This window comes from Trichomycterus rosablanca, chromosome 24 (genome assembly GCF_030014385.1).
Source record: "Trichomycterus rosablanca isolate fTriRos1 chromosome 24, fTriRos1.hap1, whole genome shotgun sequence".
Classification (NCBI taxonomy): Eukaryota; Metazoa; Chordata; class Actinopteri; order Siluriformes; family Trichomycteridae; genus Trichomycterus; species Trichomycterus rosablanca.
In genome coordinates, this window is record NC_086011.1 from 13953562 (window position 1) to 13981286 (window position 27725).

General features: G+C 41.9%; 1 protein-coding gene across 1 annotated transcript in view; it reads right to left on the reverse strand.

Annotated features, from left to right (window-relative positions):
* Positions 1–620: 620 nt before the first annotated feature.
* The window catches only part of wnt7aa (wingless-type MMTV integration site family, member 7Aa), a 34035-nt gene continuing 6930 nt past the window's right edge, over positions 621–27725 (reverse strand). The window contains exons 2-4 of the mRNA XM_062987192.1: positions 26789–27015; positions 12321–12592; positions 621–1485 (exon numbers count right to left, since the gene is read on the reverse strand). Of these exons, the coding sequence (XP_062843262.1) occupies positions 1006–1485; positions 12321–12592; positions 26789–27015 (979 nt within the window). The 3' untranslated portion in view covers positions 621–1005. The remainder of the gene's footprint in view (positions 1486–12320; positions 12593–26788; positions 27016–27725) is intronic.

The window sequence follows — 27725 nt, forward strand, 5'->3', positions numbered from 1 at the left end:
TCATACGCCGACCAGGCATAACATTATGACCTCTGACAGGTGAAGTGAATAACACTGATTATCTCTTCATCACGGCACCTGTTAGTAGGTGGGATATATTAGGCACCAAGCGACCATTTTATCCTCAAGGTTGATGTGTTAGAAGCAGGAAAAATGGGCGAGCGTTAGGATTTGAGTGAGTTTGACAAGGGCCAAATTGTGATGGCTAGACGACTGGGTCAGAGCATCTCCAAAACTGCAGAACGAAGGCTGGCCCGTGTGGTCCGATCCAACAGACGAGCTACTGTAGCTCAAATTGGTGAAGGTGTCAGAATACACAGTATTAGGAAGGTGGTCATAATGTTATGCCTCATCGATGCAAGTTCATTTCTTTACTGACTTAATAATGCTACCTTTTTAATGCTTAAAAAAACAATGACATACTGCAGCTTTAAGATAAAGTAACAGGTGTACAGCCGTTGCTTACTGTAAAATAGGAGTCAGTACATTTATTGATGTATGAATTCCAGTTAAGTCACTTCTACGACACGAGATGGAAAAATAAACTGAACTACACTTAAACAAAGAAAGAAAATCAGTAGTTTTATTATTAAATAAATTAATATTAGCCTTTTCCTCTAAATATAATGTTAAATACCATCATCGTCATGTCCATACATTGTATCGTTGTATGCTTTCATAATGTCCTCCTTAAAAAAAAATAAAAAATAATGTCTCTTTTATTTTTTCATGACATACTGCCTGTAGAGCCAGACAGCTGAAGTCCTCGCTTACATATTCTCCCACATATTCTGCCAACCTTCCTCCGACGTTTAGAATCCTTGAAGCATCCATAGGTACCAATCACCAAGGTCTCCACCATGCGACAAATCCGGGCGCTTGCTCCGATCAGCCTCCGGGTGCGTAAATCCCAAAGACGTCGCCTTGTGCAAAAGTTTTTCCTAACGGATCCGTATCGACCCTGGCGTTTACACTCGCAGACCCCCTGCTCTGCGTAGAAACGATTCATTTACACGTGTACACCTCTGTCCTCTCGCTGCAAGTGTTGCACTTGACGTAGCAGCACCACAGGAACTTGCAGTTGCACTGCCAGACCCGCGAGTACTGGTGGGTGTTGTAGCCTCTCCCGCAGCACATCAGGTCGCAGCTGTTAGCCTGCAGAGCAGTCTTGTTGCAGGTCCTACCCTGAGTCCCCACGCTGCCCGTCACCGGGTCCGGCTCGCAGTAGTTGGGCGATTTCTCGATGTACACCAAATCGGTGTCCATAGGTTTGCGGTACGAATAGGGCTTTTTGATCTTCAGGAACGTGGGTCGCTTGTTCCGACTGGCCCGGACCGGCTCCACCTGCACCGCTTGGTAGTATTTGTCCTTCAGCATATAGCCGAGCTGGCGGAACTTGGGAAGTGTCGTCCAGCAGGTCTTTGTTGTGCACGAACCAGAGACGCCGTGACACTTGCATTCCAAACGCATGTTCTTTTCAAGGATCTGAAATGAAAAAAAAAAATAGTGTTTTTATTATCCTTAAAGGTATAACAAGGCTCTGATTTTAGTCTATGATAATTTTGACAGTAGGGACTTTGATGATTCATACGCTGATCCGGTTAGTCCAGTGAAGGGCAAACTACGGCCCGCGGGCCACATAGTTAGGCTGTTTGATCCGGCCCGTTGAGCATTTACAAAATTGTCCTTTAGAGTACGGCTTGCAAACTGAATCACTGAGTCAACGAGTCAGAAACGACTCTTTTTAAACGAATTACTCATTGGAATCGAATCAGGGAGCTGTGCTCTTATCTATGGTATCAGTTCATTTGTTAAAGAGATTCAGTCGTGGTCCAGGCCTTGATAAACAGCTGTATAAACCAATCAAAGCTTCCGAATTCAGATTTTTGGGCGGAATTTCAATCTCTCTCTTCATTGGTTATTGTATAAGTGACAGCTTAGTGAAGGATTCGCCAGTTTCAGCTTTTTACCGCGAAAGCCGAGAGAATAAATGACCTCTTTTCATTAGTTAGGTGGCTAAAAACAATTGGGTATGAATTTTATATATTCTGGAAATATTCTAGAAACATACAAGATGGTTGCCAAGAAGAAAAAAAGTGGATTATATCCCTAATGGAACAACACACGGATATAGATCAGGTAAGCAGCGGTTATGATTTTCTGCTGCTGGGTCCCAGTTCTGCCAAAAAGTTTGCCCACCCCTGGGTTAGTCTATCTGGTGACAACTTGAAGCCCGGAGTGATTTAATACAAATACAGTGTATCACAAAGGTGAGTACACCCCTCACATTTCTGCAGATATTTAAGTATATCTTTTCATGGGACAACACTGACAAAATGACACTTTGACACAATGAAAAGTAGTCTGTGTGCAGCTTATATAACAGTGTAAATTTATTCTTCCCTCAAAATAACTCAATATACAGCCATTAATGTCTAAACCACCGGCAACAAAAGTGAGTACACCCCTTAGTGAAAGTTCCTGAAGTGTCAATATTTTGTGTGGCCACCATTATTTCCCAGAACTGCCTTAACTCTCCTGGGCATGGAGTTTACCAGAGCTTCACAGGTTGCCACTGGAATGCTTTTCCACTCCTCCATGACGACATCACGGAGCTGGCGGATATTTGAGACTTTGCGCTCCTCCACCTTCCGCTTGAGGATGCCCCAAAGATGTTCTATTGGGTTTAGGTCTGGAGACATGCTTGGCCAGTCCATCACCTTTAGTGGTCGTCTTAGAGGTGTGTTTGGGGTCATTATCATGCTGGAACACTGCCCTGCGACCCAGTTTCCGGAGGCAGGGGATCATGCTCTGCTTCAGTATTTCACAGTACATATTGGAGTTCATGCGTCCCTCAATGAAATGTAACTCCCCAACACCTGCTGCACTCATGCAGCCCCAGACCATGGCATTCCCACCACCATGCTTGACTGTAGGCATGACACACTTATCTTTGTACTCCTCACCTGATTGCTGCCACACATGCTTGAGACCATCTGAACCAAACAAATTAATCCTGGTCTCATCAGACCATAGGACATGGTTCCAGTAATCCATGTCCTTTGTTGACATGTCTTCAGCAAACTGTTTGCGGGCTTTCTTGTGTAGAGACTTAAGAAGAGGCTTCCTTCTCGGGTGACAGCCATGCAGACCAATTTGATGTAGTGTGTGGCGTATGGTCTGAGCACTGACAGGCTGACCCCCCACCTTTTCAATCTCTGCAGCAATGCTGACAGCACTCCTGCGCCTATCTTTCAAAGACAGCAGTTGGATGTGACGCTGAGCACGTGCACTCAGCTTCTTTGGACGACCAACGCGAGGTCTGTTCTGAGTGGACCCTGCTCTTTTAAAACGCTGGATGATCTTGGCCACTGTGCTGCAGCTCAGTTTCAGGGTGTTGGCAATCTTCTTGTAGCCTTGGCCATCTTCATGTAGCGCAACAATTCGTCTTTTAAGATCCTCAGAGAGTTCTTTGCCATGAGGTGCCATGTTGGAACTTTCAGTGACCAGTATGAGAGAGTGTGAGAGCTGTACTACTAAATTGAACACACCTGCTCCCTATGCACACCTGAGACCTAGTAACACTAACGAGTCACATGACATTTTGGAGGGAAAATGACAAGCAGTGCTCAATTTGGACATTTAGGGGTGTAGTCTCTTAGGGGTGTACTCACTTTTGTTGCCGGTGGTTTAGACATTAATGGCTGTATATTGAGTTATTTTGAGGGAAGAATAAATTTACACTGTTATATAAGCTGCACACAGACTACTTTTCATTGTGTCAAAGTGTCATTTTGTCAGTGTTGTCCCATGAAAAGATATACTTAAATATCTGCAGAAATGTGAGGAGTGTACTCACTTTTGTGATACACTGTATATACATTTTAATATTGAAAAAACACGTACAGGAATACACAGATCAGGCATAACATTATGACCACCTTCCTAATATTGTGTTGGTCCCCCTTTTGCTGCCCAATATGCAACAAACTGTGATGCACTGTGTGTTCTGACGCCTTTCTATCAGAACCAGCATTAACTTCTTCAGCAATCAGTTGGATCAGACCACATGGGCCAGCCTCGTGTGTGTTTTGTGCTGGTATGAGTGGATAAGACACAGCAGCGCTGCTGGAGTTTTTAAATACCGTGTACACTCACTGCCCACTCTATTAGACACTCCTACCTAGTTTGTTCACCTTGTAGATGTAAAGTCGGAGACGATCGCTCATCTATTGCTGCTGTTTCTGCCGAGTTGGTCATCTTCTAGACCTTCATCAGTGGTCACAGGACGCTGCCCACGGGGCGCTGTTGGCTGGATATTTTTGGTTGGTGGACTATTTTTAGTCCAGCAGTGACAGCGCTGCTGTGTCTGATCCACTCATACCAGCACAACACACACTAACACACCACCACCATGTCAGTGTCCGTGCAGTGCTGAGAATGATCCACCACCCAAATAATACCTGCTCTGTAGTGGAGCTGTGGTGGTCCTGACCATTGAAGAACAGCATGAAAGGGGCTAACAGTCAGTAATTGTAGAACTACAAAGTGCTTCTATATGGTTTTAATATTATGGCTGATCAGTGTGTATATGTCAGAACAAAGCTAACAGCAAGAACTTTCCGGAAAAATCCACTGATTACATTAAAATATTGGTTTTAAACTTTTGTCCTTAATCTAGTTTAAAGTTTCTTGGATTTCCTTGTTAAAAAAACATAAAATTTTTAAGAAATGATTGTTTACACATAAATACATTTAATAGAAATAATCTGACAATGCAGAACGGATTAGTGGAATTGCACATTTCTGCTAAGTGGCATTTTTGCCTCCGGTCATGGTTTCCATGCATATTTCTGGAATAGTTAAGCAGGTTGAGACAAAGGTTTTTTAAAACATTCCGATTCAAGAATGCGAGGATTGTTAAACTTGCTTCGCCAGAGCCTGATCCGCCTCGCGCCTGCCCGCCTGCGCAGCGAAGCTGGAAAACAGCCCTCGTGTCGACAGGTTCCCTCCGTCAACTTTTAACAAGCCTTTTCATTTGTGTACAAAACATCAGACACAAATCGTTTCGGCGGGTTAAGTACGAGACGTGGTGCGCAGAAATCTCTCGCTTGTATAAGCAGTAGGGTGGAATCAGGGGTGGGTATGATATAAACATTGGCTGAACGATGATCGCCAAGCTCCACAACAGTCTTCCTGTGTGTAGTGTACACAGATAAAGCTCGGGAGTCGAGTTTCAGGTCTCCTGTAATGTCTATGTTGCTAGTTTGATACCAGCAGGTGAGTCTGACAGGGCAGGATGAGGAGCAAATAATGTACAGTATGGTACGACTTTTTTACCTTACTAGCATATTATTATGGTATCACGTTTAAATTTAATAATCTTCACCATCTAAGAGGGATGGGTGTTTTTGAAACGGCGCCATCTAAACGTTACTCTCATATTTTGAGGGATTTGGATATCGGTCTAATTGCTTTGCAGGAATGAGAGAAGTATTTTTATTTTGGTCCAAAATTCCCAAAATAAAAAACACAGGCACAATGTGTGTAAGTATATAAACCTCTCTGGTTACCCTAGGCCACATGTGTCTCAAATCCGGCCCGCCTGCGAGAGCTTAAAAGACGTTTGATTGTCTTAAAATACATAAACTGCATCTCCCACAATGCATGCCGATTCTGTGACCCGCAAAGTGACCGCATCCCGCCACTACAAGGCAGTGTTTCCACATCAGGGTTTAACTGAGGTGGTTTTCCAACAAGTGATGTTGAGAAATATTTACAAACAATCCCAAAATGTACAAGAACAAGTTTGTGCTTCGAGAAGAGAAACCAGTACGTGTCTTGTGTTATGAGGCCATGTCTGTGGTAAAGGAGTACAATATAAATGTAGATATACGTTATAAATATACAGTATAAATTTGCCATTTTGATAAAAGCGTCTGCTAAATGCTGAAATGCAGTTCTCTATACAGTGTTTATACTGTAAAGCGGATTGTTGTGGAGCTAATATTTGTGTGTCTACTATTCAAAAAGGAAAGAAAAGAAGTTGGGAGATGAATACACACCACACACTGTGTAGCACAGATTTCTTTCTAACAGAGGCAAAACTAGAATTCAAGTCATTTATTTTTATACTACTACTACTATTACTACTACTAATAATAATAATCATAAAAACAATAATAGGGCGGCACAGTGGCTCGGTGGGTAGCACTGTCGCCTGGGTTCGATCCCCAGGCGGAGCGGTCCGGGTCCTTTCTGTACTGAGTTTGCATGTTCTCCCTGTGTCTGCGTGGGTTTCCTTCCGGAGCTCTGGTTTCCTCCCACAGTCCAAAAACATGCAGTCAGGTTAATTGGAGACACTGAATTGCTCTATAAGTGAATGGGTGTGTGTGTGTGTGTGTGTGTCTGCCCTGAGATGGACTGGCGCCCCGTCCAGGGTGTTACTGTGTGCCTTGCACCCATTGAAAAGCTGGGATAGGCTCCAGAACCCCCCGAGCGACCCTAACTGGATAAGCGGTTAAGAAAGAGAGTGAGTGAGTGAATAACCATAATAATAAAATAAAAACATTATTATTAATATTATTTTATTAGTATTTTCTTGCTTGTTTACATTTTAACAATAATAATATCAATAGTAATTATAATAACAGTAATTTTTAATAAATATAAATTATTGTTATATTATTGTATTGTTATATAGTAAACAATAATAATTATTATTGTTATTTGTTTATTATTAGTAGTATAATTGTTATTGTTATAATAGTAATAATAATAATTATTATTAATATTTTATTGGTATTTTTTGCTTGTTTACATTTTAACAATAATACTATTAATAGTAATTATTAATAAATATATATTAGTGTTATTTTATTATATTGTTATATAATAAACAATATTATTATTATTATTATTGTTATTATTATTTATTTATTTATTATTACTATTAGTATTATTGTTAAATAGTAATAATAATAATAGATATTATTGCTGTTCTTTATTTTCTTCCTATTATTATTAAAAATATTGTTGTATATTGTATTCATCTACAATAACCCTAAATAAGGTATAAAAAAATATATATATTTTGCAGCAGAAAGCTTTCTTCATTATTCTAAGCAGCACAGAGTCATTTAGCTCTGGAATCTGTTAATGATTGGCATCAGTGAATAGCCTGTTCACAGCAGTGTAGTCTTTGGTGTGGTTGGCAAATGTGTACTCTCCCTGTTTCAGAATGCAGTGATGTCGTATCCCGCCTCTGTGAGAGACACCTCACCGAGTGCCTCAACTATTATTCCATCCTTACTGTCTTTTTGCCTCTCAGACTTTGTGGAGTCTGCATGGCAATTGTCTGCTCTGTGGATGCATAAAGGGCTTAGTGTGGTCATGATGCTGATTCCTTACAAACAAAGCATTCGAAACGTAATGAAATCAAACCTGTGTCTTTTTTATAGAGGCGCATTGGGTTACTGAAAGCCCTTTTCTAGGATTATAATAAAAATTGCGATGTGGAAATGCATGTGACCCGGTAACAAGAGCAGTAAATAGCGGTATAATATTTTGTATGTTTATCCTCATACACATGTGATCTATTGGCCAAAAACTGGTATAGTGGATGCCGCACACCAACATAGGTCTTGAGAATCTGTGTTCGATCCTAATCTCTGGGTACTAAGATTTGTAAGCTGGTTTGCATGTTCTCTCCACGACTGTGTGGGGTTCTTAATAATAATATTTAGTAATGCATAAGCTAAAACGGGCACTGTCAATTGCCTTTAGATGAGTAAGTAGGTTAAGTATATATGCATATATACAGTGTATCACAAAAGTGAGTACACCCCTCACATTTCTGCAAATATTTTATTATATCTTTTCATGGGACAACACTATAGAAATAAAACTTGGATATAACTTAGAGTAGTCAGTGTACAACTTGTATAGCAGTGTAGATTTACTGTCTTCTGAAAATAACTCAACACACAGCCATTAATGTCTAAATAGCTGGCAACATAAGTGAGTACACCCCACAGTGAACATGTCCAAATTGTGCCCAAAGTGTCAATATTTTGTGTGACCACCATTATTATCCAGCACTGCCTTAACCCTCCTGGGCATGGAATTCACCAGAGCTGCACAGGTTGCTACTGGAATCCTCTTCCACTCCTCCATGATGACATCACGGAGCTGGTGGATGTTAGACACCTTGACTCCTCCACCTTCCACTTGAGGATGCGCCACAGGTGCTCAATTGGGTTTAGTCCATCACCTTTACCTTCAGCTTCCTCAGCAAGGCAGTTGTCATCTTGGAGGTTGTGTTTGGGGTCGTTATCCTGTTGGAAAACTGCCATGAGGCCCAGTTTTCGAAGGGAGGGGATCATGCTCTGTTTCAGAATGTCACAGTACATGTTGGAATTCATGTTTCCCTCAATGAACTGCAGCTCCCCAGTGCCAGCAACACTCATGCAGCCCAAGACCATGATGCTACCACCACCATGCTTGACTGTAGGCAAGATACAGTTGTCTTGGTACTTCTCACCAGGGCGCCGCCACACATGCTGGACACCATCTGAGCCAAACAAGTTTATCTTGGTCTCGTCAGACCACAGGGCATTCCAGTAATCCATGTTCTTGGACTGCTTGTCTTCAGCAAACTGTTTGCTGGCTTTCTTGTGCGTCAGCTTCCTTCTGGGATGACGACCATGCAGACCGAGTTGATGCAGTGTGCGGCGTATGGTCTGAGCACTGACAGGCTGACCTCCCACGTCTTCAACCTCTGCAGCAATGCTGGCAGCACTCATGTGTCTATTTTTTAAAGCCAACCTCTGGATATGACGCCGAACACGTGGACTCAACTTCTTTGGTCGACCCTGGCGAAGCCTGTTCCGAGTGGAACCTGTCCTGGAAAACCGCTGTATGACCTTGGCCACCATGCTGTAGCTCAGTTTCAGGGTGTTAGCAATCTTCTTATAGCCCAGGCCATCTTTGTGGAGAGCACCAATTCTATTTCTCACATCCTCAGAGAGTTCTTTGCCATGAGGTGCCATGTTGAATATCCAGTGGCCAGTATGAGAGAATTGTACCCAAAACACCAAATTTAACAGCCCTGCTCCCCATTTACACCTGGGACCTTGACACATGACACCAGGGAGGGACAACGACACATTTGGGCACAATTTGGACATGTTGACTGTGGGGTGTACTCACTTATGTTGCCAGCTATTTAGACATTAATGGCTGTGTGTTGAGTTATTTTCAGAAGACAGTAAATCTACACTGCTATACAAGCTGTACACTGACTACTCTAAGTTATATCCAAGTTTCATGTCTATAGTGTTGTCCCATGAAAAGATATAATGAAATATTTGCAGAAATGTGAGGGGTGTACTCACTTTTGTGATACACTGTATATTAGCATTAAAATAGCATAAAACAAGTAAATACTAGAATAATTATAATAAGTATTATGATAATAATAAATGGAATTCAGTGTTCCCCACTGGTGCTATTGGCTGGTTGAGCCTACATACATATATTTTTTAGGTGGGGGAGTTGGGGTGTCCTGTCTGAGGTGTGGTACTGCATGGCAACCAGTGATTCTGGATAGTGACGTTAAATGAAATGACAAATAATGTAAAAGATACTAATAATAATAATAACAGTAATAATAATTTATATGGCTCTAATAAATGGTCATCATTTTGTGATCAAGTGCAATTAACGGGCAGCACAGTGGCTCGGTGGGTAACACTGTCGCTTTACAGCAAGAAGGTCCTGGGTTAGATGCCCAGGTGGAGCAGTCCCGGGCCTTTCTGTGTGGAATTTGCATGTTCTCCCCGTGTCTGTGTACGCTTCCTCCAGGAGCTCTGGATTCATCCCACAATCCATAGACATGCAGTCAGGTAAATTGGAGATACAAATTTGTCCATGACTGTGTTTGACATTAAAAACTTGAATGATGAATCTTGTGTAATGAGTAACTACCGTTCCTGTCATAAATGTAACCAAAGTGTAAAACATGACGTTAAAATCCTAATAAATAAAAGAATAAATAAGTGGCATTTTACACCCAGAACATTTAAGTATGTCACTATAAGCTATAAACTATATAACTGTAAGATGTAGTCATAGAAGACAGGTTCTATGCTGGAAGGTTATGACCCCAGCTAGCCTGGTATTATTTCATGATCTGTCCAGAGTGCTGAAACTGACTTCAGTCACAAGAATCTGTCCCAAAGTTATGACAAAATGTAAAAACTACAAAGGAACTAAATATTGATGGCCACCCGATCCATTACAATGAATGGGAATCGAACCCATTCACTCCAATTAATGTTAACTCTGGGCACCACCTCTTTCAACCTTTTACTTCTATCAGGAGACTTAAAGCCATGATGGCAACCTCAACCAGCCACAAATATATATGGCCTAAGACTATTATTATAAGTATTATAAGTATTATGGTGTGACAAATCCAACTTTTTGTGTCCAACAATATGTGAGAAGAAGATTTGAAGACAGATAGAAAAATAAGTGCTTGTGGCCTTTGGTCAAGCATGAAGGACGGTCTGTCCTGGTTTGGTTTCTTAACCGCTTATCCAATCAGGGTTGCGGGGCGCTGCTGGAGCCTATCCCTAGCTTTTCAATGCAGGGCAGACACATATACACACATATATACACACACATACACCTATAGGGCAATTCAGTGTCTCCAATTAACCTGATTGCATGTTTTTGAACATGTAAACTCCACACAGAAAGGACCTGGGCTGCCCCACCTGAGGGTCGAACCCAGGACGTTCTTGCTGTGAGCCGACAGTGCTACCCACTGTGCTGCCCCTGCTGAAAATACAGACAGGTTTTAATTCATTCCTTCTTGAAAGCACCTGATTGGGAATGGTTTTATTTTTTAGCATGATGAATTAAAACACGGCTAATGAAGTGAAATTATATTTGAAGAGGAAAAACAGCTACAAGCCTTCACAGAGTCCAGACCTGATTTATTTATTTATTATTATTATTATTATTATTATTATTATTGTATTATTTTATTATTATTACTAATATTGATTTATTATTATTTTATTATTAATATTGATTATTATTGTTATTATTATTATTTATTTTATTATTATTATTATTATTATTATTGTATTATTTTATTATTATTACTAATATTGATTTATTATTATTTTATTATTAATATTGATTATTATTGTTATTATTATTATTTATTTTATTATTATTATTATTATTATTATTATTGTTTATTTTGTTATTATTATTATTATTATTACTATTTGTCACCAGTCTATTTGTTCTGTATTTGCTCTAGAAATCTCTTTATAGATAAATTCCTGCATATCTTCAAATTAGTCTTTGTTAGTGTAGTTTAGGTACGTTTATTTACAAAATTAATTTACATTTTTACTTTATTTGTAAATAAACCTGTTTGTCTTATGTTTGCAATTTTACATGCAAATACCTAGTACATTGGTACCTTGTAACTCAACGTCCCCTAAACTCAAAAGCCTTAAAACCCTCTCATTGAGAAATTTGTACCCTTAAACTCAACATGTTCAGTTTGTTTTTTAAAAACTTATTTATTCAGTTTCAAATTAACAATGAACAGTCGCTTTGTTTAGCGCTCGGCTTGAGCGGTGCGGTAAAACGTCATCAAAGTGTGCATATGAGACGAATCTACATTTGTATTGGAATAACCATCAGATTCACTCTGAAAGCGTCCACTGTATCTGTGTTTAGCTGGATTTTCCTCACTGTTTCATTTTGAAACTGGTGTTACAGCTCGGGGTTCTGAGAAATTGTAAGAATCAGCTTTTTATTTTAGTGTTTTTATATTATATTTGGGGAAAAAATACCTTGAAACTCCACGCCTTTGAAACTCAACGCCACTCCCAGAACCAACTGACCAAACAAGCCTTCTTTTCTAACATCCAGTGAAAATGTTTAGTACAAAAGCCAGTAAATACCTCAGAAAAAGTGCAGGGCAAGAAGCATTAACTGTTTCACTATCTTTTGAAACGGGAGTGAAGGGATTTACTGATTGCTCAGATTGAAATGCATCTGTTCCTCTCTCAACAGAACGTGCTGTTATTTTGTTATAGAGGCCCTTATTGTATATGATCACTATTATTTTGTATCTGCACAGCTGTGCTGGGGGTATCCAAAAAATAAGTAGACACACAAAGATAAGCCTGTTGGACGTTCTATTCCAAAACCATAGGCATTATTATACCATTCACATTTAATGGAATGGACAAGCCAGTATATGGTGTATGTATATAAAACATACATACCTTGCGCCCCACTTCGTTATTATGGAGGTTCATGAGAGTCCTGGCGTTCTGCTTGATCTCCCGCGCGTCCACGAACATCTTCGAGAAGTTGAGGCCGTACTGCATGTCCGCCGAGCAGCCGCCCCACTTCCAGCCCTCCTCCTTGTTGTAGAAGCCCTGCTTCTCCTGGTCGCACCCGCAGCCGCTCAGGGTTCCCTGGGTGCAGGCGGCCGTGATGGCGTGGGCCACCCCGGCCGAGATGATGGCGTAGGTAAAAGCTGCCTCTTTGCTCCCTGCGAGAGAGGAAACATTCACAAATCAGAACCGCTGGCACCGACGTTCGCTGGATCAGGCTGGATAGAGACGGCGTACATGCCAGACATAGCTCATCACTCACCGGGAATACGCTAAAATCGTGCCAAGTGTTGTTCATTTATCATGCGCTCTTTGCCTCTGTTAAATAGGGTGGGATTTTTTTTGGAAAGCGAGCAGGTTTGCTGAAAATAGTCTAATATGGAGATGACACGGGAATCGAGATACCGCAGGCTAACAATCGTATCATAATGAACCGTAGAGATGTAGGGAATGGATGGCTTTATTGGACGTGGTATAATTACCCTCGAGTTGTCACGGGAGAGGAAACATTAAGACGGATAACTTTGTGATTGCGCTCCGATGGCCATTCCGGCGCAGGAAGGAATAGCTTGTCTCTTAGACGAGAACAGCCAATGAGGGTTTGCTTAAGAGACAATAGAGTGGTAGACATTGGGGGCATGCGGTACATTTGGACTCTGTCCCAGCTTCCGTCAGAAAAAGAGATCCACCCAACGGAGGTCCCCCAGGCATGCAGAACCTCCTCTGGCAAGAAGACTCAGATAATTGATTGCCAGTGCTAAGCGGGGCACTTCCAGGTTAAGAGCATTACTCACTAAGGTAGAAACAGAAATGCAACAAAAGCCTTTGAAGAGTAACATTTCAAACCACTGTTTACCGTGTGTTGCGAGGTCCCGTGATTAGTTTTTTGATGACGTTCTAGAAGCTTTTTCTGTTGAACTTTCAGCTGTCTTTCAAAAGACTAATCATAGGGCTAACAAAAAGGCTCGGTTTTGACCTATGAGCAAACCTCTACTCATCAGGATGGATTTCAAAAGTCTTTTTTGGAGCTGTGTTCATCAGAAACACTTAAGTTTAAATAGAGGTGAGTGAAAAGTGTTTAAAAATGGAGAAAATGCAAGATTATAACTGTAATGTGGACATATTTTGCAGGACGTATTCTATATCCTATATACACCGATCAACCATGACATTAAAACCACCTCCTTGTTTCTACACACATTGTCCATTTTATCGGGAATCCATCTGTATCTTTCTCTGCATGCTTTGTTAGCCCCCTTTCATGCTGTTCTTCAATGGTCAGGACCCCCACAGGACCACCACAGAGCAGGTATTATTTGGGTGGTGGATCATTCTCAGCACTACAGTGACACTGACATGGTGGTGGTGTGTTAGTGTGTGTTGCACTGCTACGAGTGGATCAGACACAGCAGCGCTGCTGGAGTTTTTAAACACTTCACTGTCACTGCTGGACTGAGAGTAGTCCACCAACCATATATATCCAGCCAACAGCGCCCCGTGGGCAGCGTCCTGTGACCACCAATGAAGGTCTACAAGATGACCAACTCACACAGCAGCAATAGATGAGCGACCGTCTCTGACTTTACATCTACGAGGTGGACCGATTAAAAACTCCAGCAGCGCTGCTTGTCTGATCCACACCACCACCATGTCAGTGTCACTGCAGTGATGAGAATGATCCACCACCTAAATAATACCTGCTCTGTGGTGGCCCTGTGAGGGTCCTGACCATTAAAGAACAGGGTGAAAGTTGGTTAAAAAAGTATGTAGAGAAACAGATGGACTACAGTCAGTAACTGTATAACTACAAAGTGCTTCTATATGGTAAGTGGAGCTGATAAAATTGACAGTGAGTGTAGAAACAAGGAGGTGGTTTTAATGTTATGGCTGATCAGTGTGTATCCTACGATGGATAAATACGATGGATCGTTTTGGCCATAAGTATGTAGAAACCTGCCCAGGCCATTCCATTTCAAAACCAATATTGAGTCCCCTTCCTACACAGCTAAACTGATAAACTGGCGACCTGTCTATGGTCTTTCTGTGTGCCATGCGCCCCTTGGAGAGCTGGGATAGGCTCCAACACCCCCACGACCCTGATTAGGATAAGCAGCTTAGAAAGTGAGTGAGGAATATAGAAAGTAAAGATCTTTTTTCATTGCTCAGGGGTCCGATTATTCTGCTCCCTAAATTGTCATGAACTGTTGTGCATCACGCTTTAATACAACGGTTAAAGATGGCAGCACCTAATTTAGCGTAGTCAATTTCTCCTCCTCAGTCGAGGTGGGTATGTTGCTGCTCACGCCTCCTCCGACCCGCGTGCAGCCGTTAGCGGAACCCTTTTTCACCTATGCACTCTGCACAGGCTCTCTATCTGCCAATCAGGGTCCTCACACAGCGTTTGAAGACCCCACCCACATAGTCCGGACATCCCGCCCTAGCAGAGACGTGTCTGATGCAGGCACTGCCAGTTATGTCCGTTAGATGGCTCCCAGCCGACCGGTGGCAATGCCGAGTTTCGAACCGAGGTGTTCAGTATCTCGGCGCTGGTGTGCTAGCGCCCCACCTGGGCGCCAATTTATAATAATTTATAATAAGTTTTTCATATAATTGCAGAATAAGCTAGATTCTCTTCTAGATGCCCTGCTATAAGGAAATTACAATAAGCCACTCAGCTTGACATTCTGTTCACCTCTGCCTATCTGTTATTTCCTCATAATAGAACAGTTTGCTGGGTTATTTTTCTGTATACATAATTAGCAATCAAGCTAACATAACTCACCTATGCAGTTGTATTTGTTTTATTCATCTGGTGTTACTATTACTTTGCTGTTTCTGTTTTTCTGTCCAACCCTTCTATCTGTCTAATATTGTAATTTGTACTTAAAAATCTTAATTTTATACCAGGAGTTAAAAGATAACACAAGCTCAACATTTAGCAAAGAGCATGTTTGTTGAAGATGTATCGATCAGCGGAGTTATGCTGCTCTTGGAAATGTATAAATCATCATCTGGATTAATGAATCATCGACTATTGACTCTTCTAGGAATCATTTACACACTTAAAGAAGCTTGGCTAGTTTAACTCATGCACTACTGTACATCTATTATCAAAGCCTAACTAGTAAAGTATACACCGATCAGCCATAACATTCTACACCCACTAGAATTTTATCAGCTCCACTTACCATACAGAAGCACTTTGTTGTTCTACAATTACTGAATGTAGTCCATCTGTTACTCTGCATACTTTGTTAGCCTCCTTTCTTGCTATTGACCCCCACAGAGTAGGGATTATTTGGGTGGAGGGTCATTCTCAGCACTGCAGTGACACTGACATGGTGGTGGTGTGTTAGTGTGTGTTGTGCTGGTATGAGTGGATCAGACACACAAATGCTGATGGAGTTTTCCACCAACCAAAAATATCCAGCCAACAGCGCCCCATGGGCAGCATCCTGTGACCGCTGATGAAGGTCTACAAGATGACCAAGTCAAACAGCAGCAATAGATGAGCGATCGTCTCTGACTTTACATCTACAAAGTGGACCAACTAGGTAGAAGTGTCTAATAGAGTGGACAGTGAGTGGACACGGTATTTAATCCACTCAAAGCAGCACAACACACACTAACACACCACCACCACCATGTCATTATCACCATGTCATTATGAGAATGATCCACCACCTAAATAAATAATGTGGGGGGTCCTGACCATTGAAGAATAGGGTGAAAGCAGGCTAAAAAAGTATGCAGAGAAACAGATGGACTACAGTCAGTAATTGTAGAACTACAAAGTGCTTCTATATGGTAAGCGGAAACAAGGAGGTGGTTTTAATGTTATGAATCAAGTGGTTTAATGCATTTAATTCACCGATCCTTGTATCCTCCAGCTCTAAACGTGTGCAGAACGCTCAAGCTTAAGGCCTGGACACTAACACTAGCACTGGTATGTGTTGACCTGCAGTTGATAAACATCTTGGAGCAGCGCCCAAGCAATTTAAAAAAAAAAAGGGCAGTTTAAAAAAAAAAAAGGCATCAGTTATTTGGAGATTTATATGAGTCGTTTGGGCTAGATGCCAAACAAGAAAAGACGTTCGATGAAAAGGTTAGAACAGACTAAAGGTACTAAAAGCACTCGTACAGGCCAGGCTAGAATCGTCTTATTAAGAATATTACACGGCCTGTGTTTATTTGAGTCCAGATATTCCGAACACAAACAAAACTGATAAGACAGCCGTAAAACATTTGTGTTATGACATGAGTTTCGTTGCATTTCCAGAAGTCTGAATCAGTGGCTTTAAACGATCCTGGGTAAGACGTCGCTTGCCAAAAACTGTAAATGCAAGAGGTTAATTTATAAACCTTACACAATGTACTTGTCTGGACTTGAGACAATGCTGGTGGGGGGAAAACTATTTTTCGAGCATGCCGGAGGGTGCTTGAGTGTGAGAAAGGGGGAGGGTGAGCGTTCCACTTGAAAAACGCAGGATAAAAGAAATATAATTTATGCATTTTACGTATTTTGGCACCGCCGTGTAACTTTCATTCGAATCCATGCATTCATTAACCGAAGCATATAAACGCCAATTATACAGAGATTAAAGTAATGCGGGATCTAGTTTTATCAGAGGAATCTTCCATCTTGATGCCAAGTCCAGAGCATATGGTACCAGGCCCTGAGTATGAGCGAGAATTACTTCACCTCCTTCTGAACTAAAAGGTTTAACATGCTGCCTTTTTTTCTAGAAGCTTGCTAATGTGATTGCGGATGTTTTCTGTTCAATTTGGAGGGGAAAATTGGCCAAAGAAGAACAAATAATGGGCCTAGAATAGAGCCTTGTGGGACACCATAGATTTACAACATTACTGGCCACCTTCCTAATATTGTGTCGGTCCCCCTTTTGCTGTCAAAATAGCCCCGCAACTGTGACGCACTGTGTGTTCTGACACCTGTCAGAACCAGCATTAACTTCGTCAGCAATTTGAGCTACAGTAGCTCGTCTGTTGGATCGGACCACACGTGCCAGCCTTCGCTCCCCACGACGATACTTTTAGCAGAGGAATCTTCCATCTTGATGCCAAGCCCAGAGCGTATGGTACCAGGCCCTGAGTATCAGCGAGAATTATTTCACCTCCTACTGAACTAAGAGGTTCAACTGCTGCTTTTCTATTTCCTACAAGCTTGCTGATGTGATTGCGGATGCATATCTGTTCAATTTGAAAAAAAAATGGCCCAAGGGTTGTAAAGAAATAAAAGAAAAACATATAATGGGCCTAGAATAGAGCCTTGTGGGACACCGTAATGCACACAGCTTTTAAGATTTATAACATTATGACCACCTTCCTAATATTGTGTTGGTGTAGCGTAGGAATCTTCCATCTTGATGCAAAGCCCAGAGCATATGGTACCAGGCCCTGAGTATGAGCGAGAATTACTTTACCTCCTACTGAACTGAGAGGTTCAACTGCTGCTTTTCTGTTTCCTACAAGCTTGCTGATGTGATTGTGGATGCATATCTGTTCAATTTGGGAAAAAAACAGCCCAAGGGTTGTAAAGAAATAAAAGAAAAATAAATAATGGGCCTAGAATAGAGCCTTGTGGGACGCCATTATGCACACAGCTTCATTGCTGCTTTTTTACTGCTGCTTTTCTATTTCCTACAAGCTTGCTGATGTGATTGTGGATGCATATCTGTTCAATTCGGGAAAAAAACAGCCCAAGGGTTGTAAAGAAATAAAAGAAGGACAAATAATGGGCCTAGAATAGAGCCTTGTGGGACACCATAATGCACACAGCTTTTAGGATTTGAAAACCCCATATTTATGCAAATCAACTGTTCAAATAGGGTCTAAACTATTCAATAACTAATCTTTCCTATAGGGGTGACACACAGGAGCAAATGCTGATGGACTGGTGCACAATAACCTCTGAAAAAAATCAAAACAAATGGTGCTCAGATGAAGCAGGTTCTTGCTACCAGAGTCGAATGATACAATCAGCAACCAAAACAAAGCTCCTGTCAGTCGTTAGAATCCATAGCTTAAGGAAAAAAAGGGAAATTCTTGGGCAATGCAGGAGCTTGTAGCAAACCTGTCCTTTTTCCCCCTTTAATTTTCCCTGAACACGCGTCTTTGATGCTGAGGGATAAAATATAGCTTCACCTTCAGCGATGGATACAAGTCTCTACAGATCTTTCGGTCTAAACAGAGCGGTTCCAACGTGCCACAATCTGAGTGATTGCAACGTGAGAGGAAATTATGTTAAATATGATCCCTGGATTTATTTAGGGAAAGGTTGGTGATTCGAGTGTCAGAATTCCTGCGGCCATATTTAACAGGCACTTTGTAGTTCTACAATTACTGACTGTTTCTCTGCATACTTTTTTAGCCCCCACAGGACCACTACAGAGCGGGTATTATTTGGGTGGTGGATCATTCTCAGCACTGCAGTGACACTGACATGGTGGTGGTGTGTTGGTGTGTGTTGTACTGGTATGATTGGATAAGAAACAGCAGTGCTGCTGGAGTTTTTTTTTTTTTTTTTTAATATATATACAGTGTATCACAAAAGTGAGTACACCCCTCACATTTCTGCAGATATTTAAGTATATCTTTTCATGGGACAACACTGACAAAATGACACTTTGACGCAATGAAAAGTAGTCTGTGTGCAGCTTATATAACAGTGTAAATTTATTCTTCCCTCAAAATAACTAAATATACAGCCATTAATGTCTAAACCACCGGCAACAAAAGTGAGTACACCCCTTAGTGAAAGTTCCTGAAGTGTCAATATTTTGTGTGGCCACCATTATTTCCCAGAACTGCCTTAACTCTCCTGGGCATGGAGTTTACCAGAGCTTCACAGGTTGCCACTGGAATGCTTTTCCACTCCTCCATGACGACATCACGGAACTGGCGGATATTCGAGACTTTGCGCTCCTCCACCTTCCACTTGAGGATGCCCCAAAGATGTTCTATTGGGTTTAGGTCTGGAGACATGCTTGGCCAGTCCATCACCTTTACCCTCAGCCTCTTCAATAAAGCAGTGGTCGTCTTAGAGGTGTGTTTGGGGTCATTATCATGCTGGAACACTGCCCTGCGACCCAGTTTCCGGAGGGAGGGGATCATGCTCTGCTTCAGTATTTCACAGTACATATTGGAGTTCATGTGTCCCTCAATGAAATGTAACTCCCCAACACCTGCTGCACTCATGCAGCCCCAGACCATGGCATTCCCACCACCATGTTTGACTGTAGGCATGACACACTTATCTTTGTACTCCTCACCTGATTGCCGCCACACATGCTTGAGACCATCTGAACCAAACAAATTAATCTTGGTCTCATCAGACCATAGGACATGGTTCCAGTAATCCATGTCCTTTGTTGACATGTCTTCAGCAAACTGTTTGCGGGCTTTCTTGTGTAGAGACTTCAGAAGAGGCTTCCTTCTGGGGTGACAGCCATGCAGACCAATTTGATGTAGTGTGCGGCGTATGGTCTGAGCACTGACAGGCTGACCCCCCACCTTTTCAATCTCTGCAGCAATGCTGACAGCACTCCTGCGCCTATCTTTCAAAGACAGCAGTTGGATGTGACGCTGAGCACGTGCACTCAGCTTCTTTGGACGACCAACGCGAGGTCTGTTCTGAGTGGACCCTACTCTTTTAAAACGCTGAATGATCTTGGCCACTGTGCTGCAGCTCAGTTTCAGGGTGTTGGCAATCTTCTTGTAGCCTTGGCCATCTTCATGTAGCGCAACAATTCGTCTTTTAAGATCCTCAGAGAGTTCTTTGCCATGAGGTGCCATGTTGGAACTTTCAGTGACCAGTATGAGAGAGTGTGAGAGCTGTATTACTAAATTGAACACACCTGCTCCCTATGCACACCTGAGACCTAGTAACACTAACAAATCACATGACATTTTGGAGGAAAAATGACAAGCAGTGCTCAATTTGGACATTTAGGGGTGTAGTCTCTTAGGGGTGTACTCACTTTTGTTGCCGGTGGTTTAGACATTAATGGCTGTATATTGAGTTATTTTGAGGGAAGAATAAATTTACACTGTTATATAAGCTGCACACAGACTACTTTTCACTGTGTCAAAGTGTCATTTTGTCAGTGTTGTCCCATGAAAAGATATACTTAAATATCTGCAGAAATGTGAGGGGTGTACTCACTTTTGTGATACACTGTATATATTTTCTTTAGCGCGTCCAATTGCCCCACTGCATCATGCTTCCTCTCCACCAATGCCGATCCCTGCTCTGATTGAGGAGAATGAAGCTCCGACACGTGGGCAGCAGCCGTATGCATCTTATCACCTACACTTTGACGAGTGCAGTGCAGCTCAGCGTTGTGTACGGAGGGACACACCCTAAGAGCACTATTTTCTCATCTCTGTGCAGGCGCCATCAATCAGCCAGATGAGGTCGTAATTGCACCAGTCATGAGAGAGAGACCCTATTCGGCTTAGTCCCGCCCATATGAACAACAGGCCAATCGCTGTTCATGTGGCCGCTCAGCCTCAGCCGGCAAGGCAGAGCTGAGATTTGATACGATGTATTCGACATCCCGGCTCTGGTTCCAGCGTGTGTTTTTACCGCTGTGCCACCTGAGCGGCCGCGCTGCTGGCTTTTTCAAACACCTCACTGTCACTGCTGGACTGAGAATAGTCCACCAACCAAAAAAATCCAGCCAACAGCGCCCCATGGGCAGCGTCCGGTGACCACTGATGAAGGTCTAGAAGATGACCAATTCAAACGGCAGCAATAGATGAGCGATCGTCTCTGACTTTACATCTACAAGGTGGACCAACTAGGTAGGAGTGTCGAATAGAGTGGAAAGTGAGTGGACACGGTGTTTAAAAACTCCAGCAGCGCTGCTGTGTCCGATTCGCTCATACCAGCACAGCACACACTAACACACCACCACCATGTCAGTGTCACTGCAGTGCAGAGAATGATCCACCACCTAAATAATACCTGCTCTGTGGCGGTCATGTGGGGGTCCTGACCATTGAAGAACAGGGTGAAAGCATGCTAAAAAAGCATGTAGAGCAACAGATGGACTACAGTCAGTAATTGTAGAACTACAAAGTGCTAAAATGGACAGTGGGTGTAGAAACAAGGAGGTGGTTTTAATGTTATGGCTGATCAATGTATAGTTGTTTTGTTTATCCGCTGTGATATACAGTATTACCACGTTTCCTTTAAATGCTGTACATTAACGTCCCTTCATTCGCACCCTGTAACTTATACCCGTGGAAAAGTGAAAAGCCTGACTGCCAAATCATTCAAATCTACAGATAAGCCAAGACAGCTAGAAAAGGCTTCTTTTGAAAAGCGGGGTCATTAGTGGGGCCATAAATTCAGCCACGTTGATACTTGCTCAGTGAATCCAGAGGAAGCATGTTTGACATGACATTACAGTACGGCGGCGAAAACTGAATGCTGGGGGCAAACTAGTGTCTATGAATCCGTTAACAACCTCATTTCATTTGCACACGCCCGCTACGCCATTTAACTAGAGCCACCTGATTTGAAATAGCACTTTATTAAATACTGTTTCATTAGGATTATTAAACCACCTCCTTGTTTTTACACTCACTGTCCATTTTATCAGCTCCACTTACCATATAGAAGCACTTTGTAGTTCTACAATTACTGACTGTTGCCCATCTGTTTCTCTGCATACTTTTTTAGTTTGCTTTCACCCTGTTCTTCAATGGTCAGGACCCCCACAGGACCACTACAGAGCAGGTATTATTTAGGTGGTGGATCATTCTCAGCACGGCAGTGACACTGTGGTGTGTTAGTGTGTGTTGTGCTGGTATGAGTGGATCAGACACAGCAATGCTGATGGAGTTTTTAAACACCTCACTGTCACTGCTGGACTTAGAATAGTCCACCAACCAAAAATTTTCAGCCAACAGCGCCCCATGGGCAGCGTCCTGTGACCACTGATGAAGGTCTAGAAGATAACCAAGTCAAACAGCAGCAATAGATGAGCGATCGTCTCTGACTTTACATCTACAAGGTGGACCAACTAGGTAGGAGTGTCGAATAGAGTGGACAGTGAGTGGACACAGTATTTAAAAACTCCAGCAGTGCTGCTGTGTCTGATCCAAATACCGTGTCCACTCACTGGCCACTCTATTAGACACTCCTACCTAGTTGGTCCACCTTGTAGATGTAAAGTCAGAGACGATCGCTCATCTATTGCTGCTGTTTGAGTTGGTCATTTTGTAGACCTTCATCAGTGGTCACAGGACGCTGCCCACGGGGAGCTGTTGGCTGTAAATTTTTGGTTGGTGGAAAACTCCATCAGCATTGCTGTGTCTGATCCACTTATACCAGCACAACACACACTAACACACCACCACCATGTCAGTGTCACTGCAGTGCTGAGAATGGTCCACCACCTAAATAATACCTACTCTGTAGTTGTCCTGTGGGGGTCCTGACCATTGAGGAACAGCATGAAAGGGGGCTAACAAAGCATGCAGAGAAACAGATGGACTACAGTCAGTAAAACGGACAGTGAGTGTAGAAACAAGGAGGTGGTTTTAATGTTATGGCTGATTGGTGCATATGATTCACATCAAAATATGATGATGTCATTTTATTTATTTATCTTTAATAGCCACTTCATCTTGAACTCGGTCACAGTGTGTCTAGAACCAACCTGCAAACATAGTGAAGGTGGGAATACTGCCTGGACAGGTTATTCATACTTCCATCCACTCACTTAATAACTTAGACCTTATATCAAAACAGTACTTGCAGTAGTCAATTGAACAACTGGGTTGTTTTAAGAAATGCATAGGAAGTGGAGCACTGGGATGAGCTGGTTACCCTTTTAAGTAACCCGGGGGTTAATCGTTTTACCCAGGGCTAGTTGGTGTTGGGTGACTTTTTCCCTTGAAATGATCATTTAAGAACTGTTATTTGTATTTACTTGGACTGTCTTTGTCCTATCGGGCAGCACAGAAGTACAGTGGGTAACGCTGTCGCCTCACAGCAAGAAGGGTCCTGGGTTCAATTTTTTGGCCGGGTGGCCAGGGTCCTTCCTGTGTCCCCGCGTGTCCGTGTGGGTTTCCTCCGGGTGCTCTGGTTTCCTCCCACAAGTCACAAAACATGCAGTCAGGCCAAGTGGAGCTACAAAAGAATTGCCCTAGGTGTGAGTGTGTGTGTGAATTGACTGGTGACCTGTCCGGAGTATGTCCCTCCTTTACCCTGTAAATCACACCCACTGTGACCCAGACTAGGATAAACTTGTGGTAAAGCAGACAGTAAATGAATGTATGAATAAATGAATGTCTTTGCCATATATTTCATTTTGTATTTACATTAGTACCACCACATTAGTGCTCCCACATCAGTACTTTACTGTGTGCATATTTTATACATGTGGTATCACTGGGTAGGCAGAAAACACAGGACGCAAGTGTGAAACATCAGCAATCTGTTTCTAAATGCAAATCTAAGTTTTATAGGGTATGTTGAAATTTAGGCAGATCAAAATCACTGCACTGGTCAAAACGGCGAGCAGAAAAGAAGGACCATAGGATCCAAAATAAATGCACAGAGTAATGGTAACAATTGGCCCAGGACAAATTACCAACAAATATAACTGAATCAGGTGGAATCAATAGGGAATATAGCCATCAAGTAAACACGGGCGAGGTACTCTGAAAGAGGAGACTGGGGAGGACTGTACACTGTGTTGTTTGGTTTGTTATTGCTTATTGTTTACTGTTAAACTGTTGTTTCTGCTACTTTCAGGTCATCCTGCATTTATTTTTTTAGCTTCTCACATACCTTTCTTATTCTTGGTCTAACAAAATGTTGTGAGTCCAGTGATGACATGTAGTACTGTTAACCTTTTACTGTCAAAACAACTGCACTAACTGGAATGTTTAATGTGTTTGCAGTGACGCCGGCATTTTTGTGTGAAACCTTCTCATCAGAGGCAAACCAGGTAAAATTTTACAATTGCATATTAATTTCTACATCACCACCAGCATGTCAGTGTCACTGCAGTGCTGAAAATGATCCACCACCTAAATAATACCTACTCTGTAGTGGTCCTGTGTGGGTTCTGACCATTGAAGAACAGGGTGAAAGCAGGTTAAAAAAAGTATGTAGAGAAATAGATGGACTACAGTCAGTAATTGTAAAACTGCAAAGTGCTTCTTTATGGTAAGTGGAGCTGATGAAATGGACAGTGAGTGTAGAAACAAGGAGGTGGTTTTAATGTTATGGTTGATCGTTGTGTATACATATGTGTGTGTGTGTGTGTTTTTATTGTTGGTATTGTGCAGCGTAAAGGAGATCCAGTGTGATCTTGTATTGCTTTTTATTTTTTTGCATCCAGCTTAGGTTGGTTAGGTTTGTCAGTTCATATAAACACAGGCTGTTAAAAAGGTTTAAAATGCTAAAACTTATGTGTATGCTATATATACAGTGGCACAATCGTACATACAAACCCCAGGAAGGGGTTTCTAGGAGTTTGGGTAGCTTAGCGGTTTAATACTGTCTAGTCTCAGACATAGCAGACACAACTGGCCATGTGTGTACATGGGAAGTCGGACGGGGGTTTCTTCATCTCCATCACTGGCTGAGGCCTCTGGCTGAGCAGTGGAGAGACTCACACGGAGATTAGCTTGACCTTCCGTATGTGACACAGCTCTGAGTGACCCCTCAATGCTGGATGGTGAATATGTGGTTTAGTGGCAGAGAATTGCGATTTGCATGGGGAATTGGAAACATGGGCTAGATTGGGAGTAAAAGACCTGCTATTATTATCAATCACTTTTAATATTTTTGCTGACCATATTGACTGGATTTTGTAAATGTAAACCAACTTGAAATTTGATCCTTGTAACAGACTCAAAAATTGTTGGGACAGGCAAAATAATGAAAAGTTTGAATCCTTTCACAATGAGCATGTACATTTGAAACCAGTAAGGGAATCATGATTGGGTATAAAGGGAGGGCTGTGCCAAAAAAAGGATGGGTCACGGTGTATCACTGTGTGCCAACGTTATGATCTAATCAATCAGTTCAAAAAGAATAGTTCTTAATTCAGTTGTGATTATTTAAGCTTTATTACCATTTACTGCACATAATATTGTGAAAAGATTCAGGAAACCTGAAGAAATCCCAGTCCGTGCAGGGTAAGGTAGGCAACCAACGTTGAATGATGTGTGTGACGTTCGAGCCCTTAGGTGGCATTGCATGAGAAACCGTGTTGCTATTGAGGTAAATAAAGCGCAAGCCGTAGCCTAGTGGTTAAGATACTGGACTAGTAACCAGAAGGTCGCTGGTTCAAGCCCCACCACTGCCAGGTTGCTGCTGTTGGGCCCTTAAGCAAGGCCCTTAACCCTCAATTGCTCAGACTGTATACTGTAACTGTAATGTAAGTCGCTTTGGATAAAGGCGTCTGCTAAATGCCGAAAATGTAAATGTTAAATGTAAATAAAGCTATCTGGGCTCTAAAGTACTTCAGAAAACAGTTGTCACTGCTTTTATGGGAAACAATGGAAATCAGAAATCATTGGAATGATCAATTATCACCTTTAAGTATTTTTTTTGCTAATGTGTACAATTATTTTGTATATAAATGAATGATTAACACTTTTCACATTGCTTTTTCTCATAAATGTTATTTATTTTTTGTTCTTTCCTCTGATAGCACTGAGAGTGGTTCAATCTCTTGATTTATCTAGCAGATAAATCTACATCGACATTTATCTTGCAGACACTTGTATCCAAAACTGTTAGGACACAAGCAGTTTGGAATCAAAGGCAGCACTTAAACTGCAGAAAAAAATAATCAGCTACAAATAGCACTGAGCCACTACTGCTTAGATTCAGGGTACTTGGAGGAACATGCCAAACTCCAAACAGTAAAATGTGCCATTAACAATACCTGCTGCACTGTTGTGCTGCATATTTCAATTTAAATACATTATATTAAAAAAAAAATCATTTTAAAACTTGTACATAAGTAAACCTATGAGTCATTTTATTATATTGATTATTTTAAATACATGGTTTGACATGGTTGGTGTGGAGGATCTCCAGTGGCCTGTCCAATTCATACAGCACTGACCCTCACCCCAACATACATATTTGGGATAAATTAAAACATTGATCAGTGCCTGATTTCCCAACTTTTAAGTAATTGGGTACAAATTCCTACAGACACACCCCAAAATCTACCAGAGGTAGACTTTTGGCACATACTTGTGGCCTTGTGCTCTAATATGACCCACAAATAGACCTAGAAATCATCAGACCTGGCCGCTAATACAGCGAGTGAGCAGTAAATAGTTGTGTAACATACCCACTTTCAACTCTTTTCCAAAAACGGTCCTTTCGCCAAGGGCGGAGCAGTTCCAGCGGCCGTGGCGGAACTGGAACTGGCACTCGTTGATGCCCATCTGTGCGCCCTCTCCGATCACGATGATGGCGTCGGGCCTGCTCTGACAGATTGTCCTCTGCCGGGGAGCAAGACCCGGGATTTTGTTACAGATGATGCTCGCTCCTAGGGCCACCACGGACGAGAAGCCCCTGTGGAGGGCAGAAAGCAAGAAATGGGCAAATAAACAAGCATGCACAGAACAAAGGGTGTGGATGTTCATTTTTACTAAAATACCAGGACCTTGCCTCCAGAGTCCATTCAAAAGACCCTGGACAAAAGGCAATATTCACTTATTTTATTACCCAATTAGAGTAGCCAATATACACCCTATGGACAAAAGTATTGGGACACCCCTTCTAATTATTGAGTTCATGTGTTTTAGCTGCAACAGTTGCTAACAGGTGTAATAGATGAATTATACAAAGGAAATTGTATGCTTCCAATATTGCAGCAACAGTTTAGGGAAGTCCCTTTCCTTTGTCCCCCTGTGCACAAAGAAAGTTCTATAAATACTTAAGGAAAAGCTTGGTTTAAAGAAACTGGACCATCAGTTGAACATCAATGCCCAGCCAAACAAATACTCTTTTGACTGAATGGTCAAATGGTCAACATTAAAACCACCTCCATGTTTCTACACTCCACTCCACTTACCATATAGAAGCACTTTGTAGTTCTACAATTACCGACTGTAGTCCATCTGTTTCTCTGCATGCTTTGTTAGCATCCTTTCATGCTGTTCTTTAATGGTCAGGACTCTCCTAGGACCACTACAGAGCAGGTATTATTTAGGTGGTGGATCATTCTTAGCACTGCAGTGACACTGACATGGTGGTGGTGTGTTGGTGTGTTGGTGTGTGTT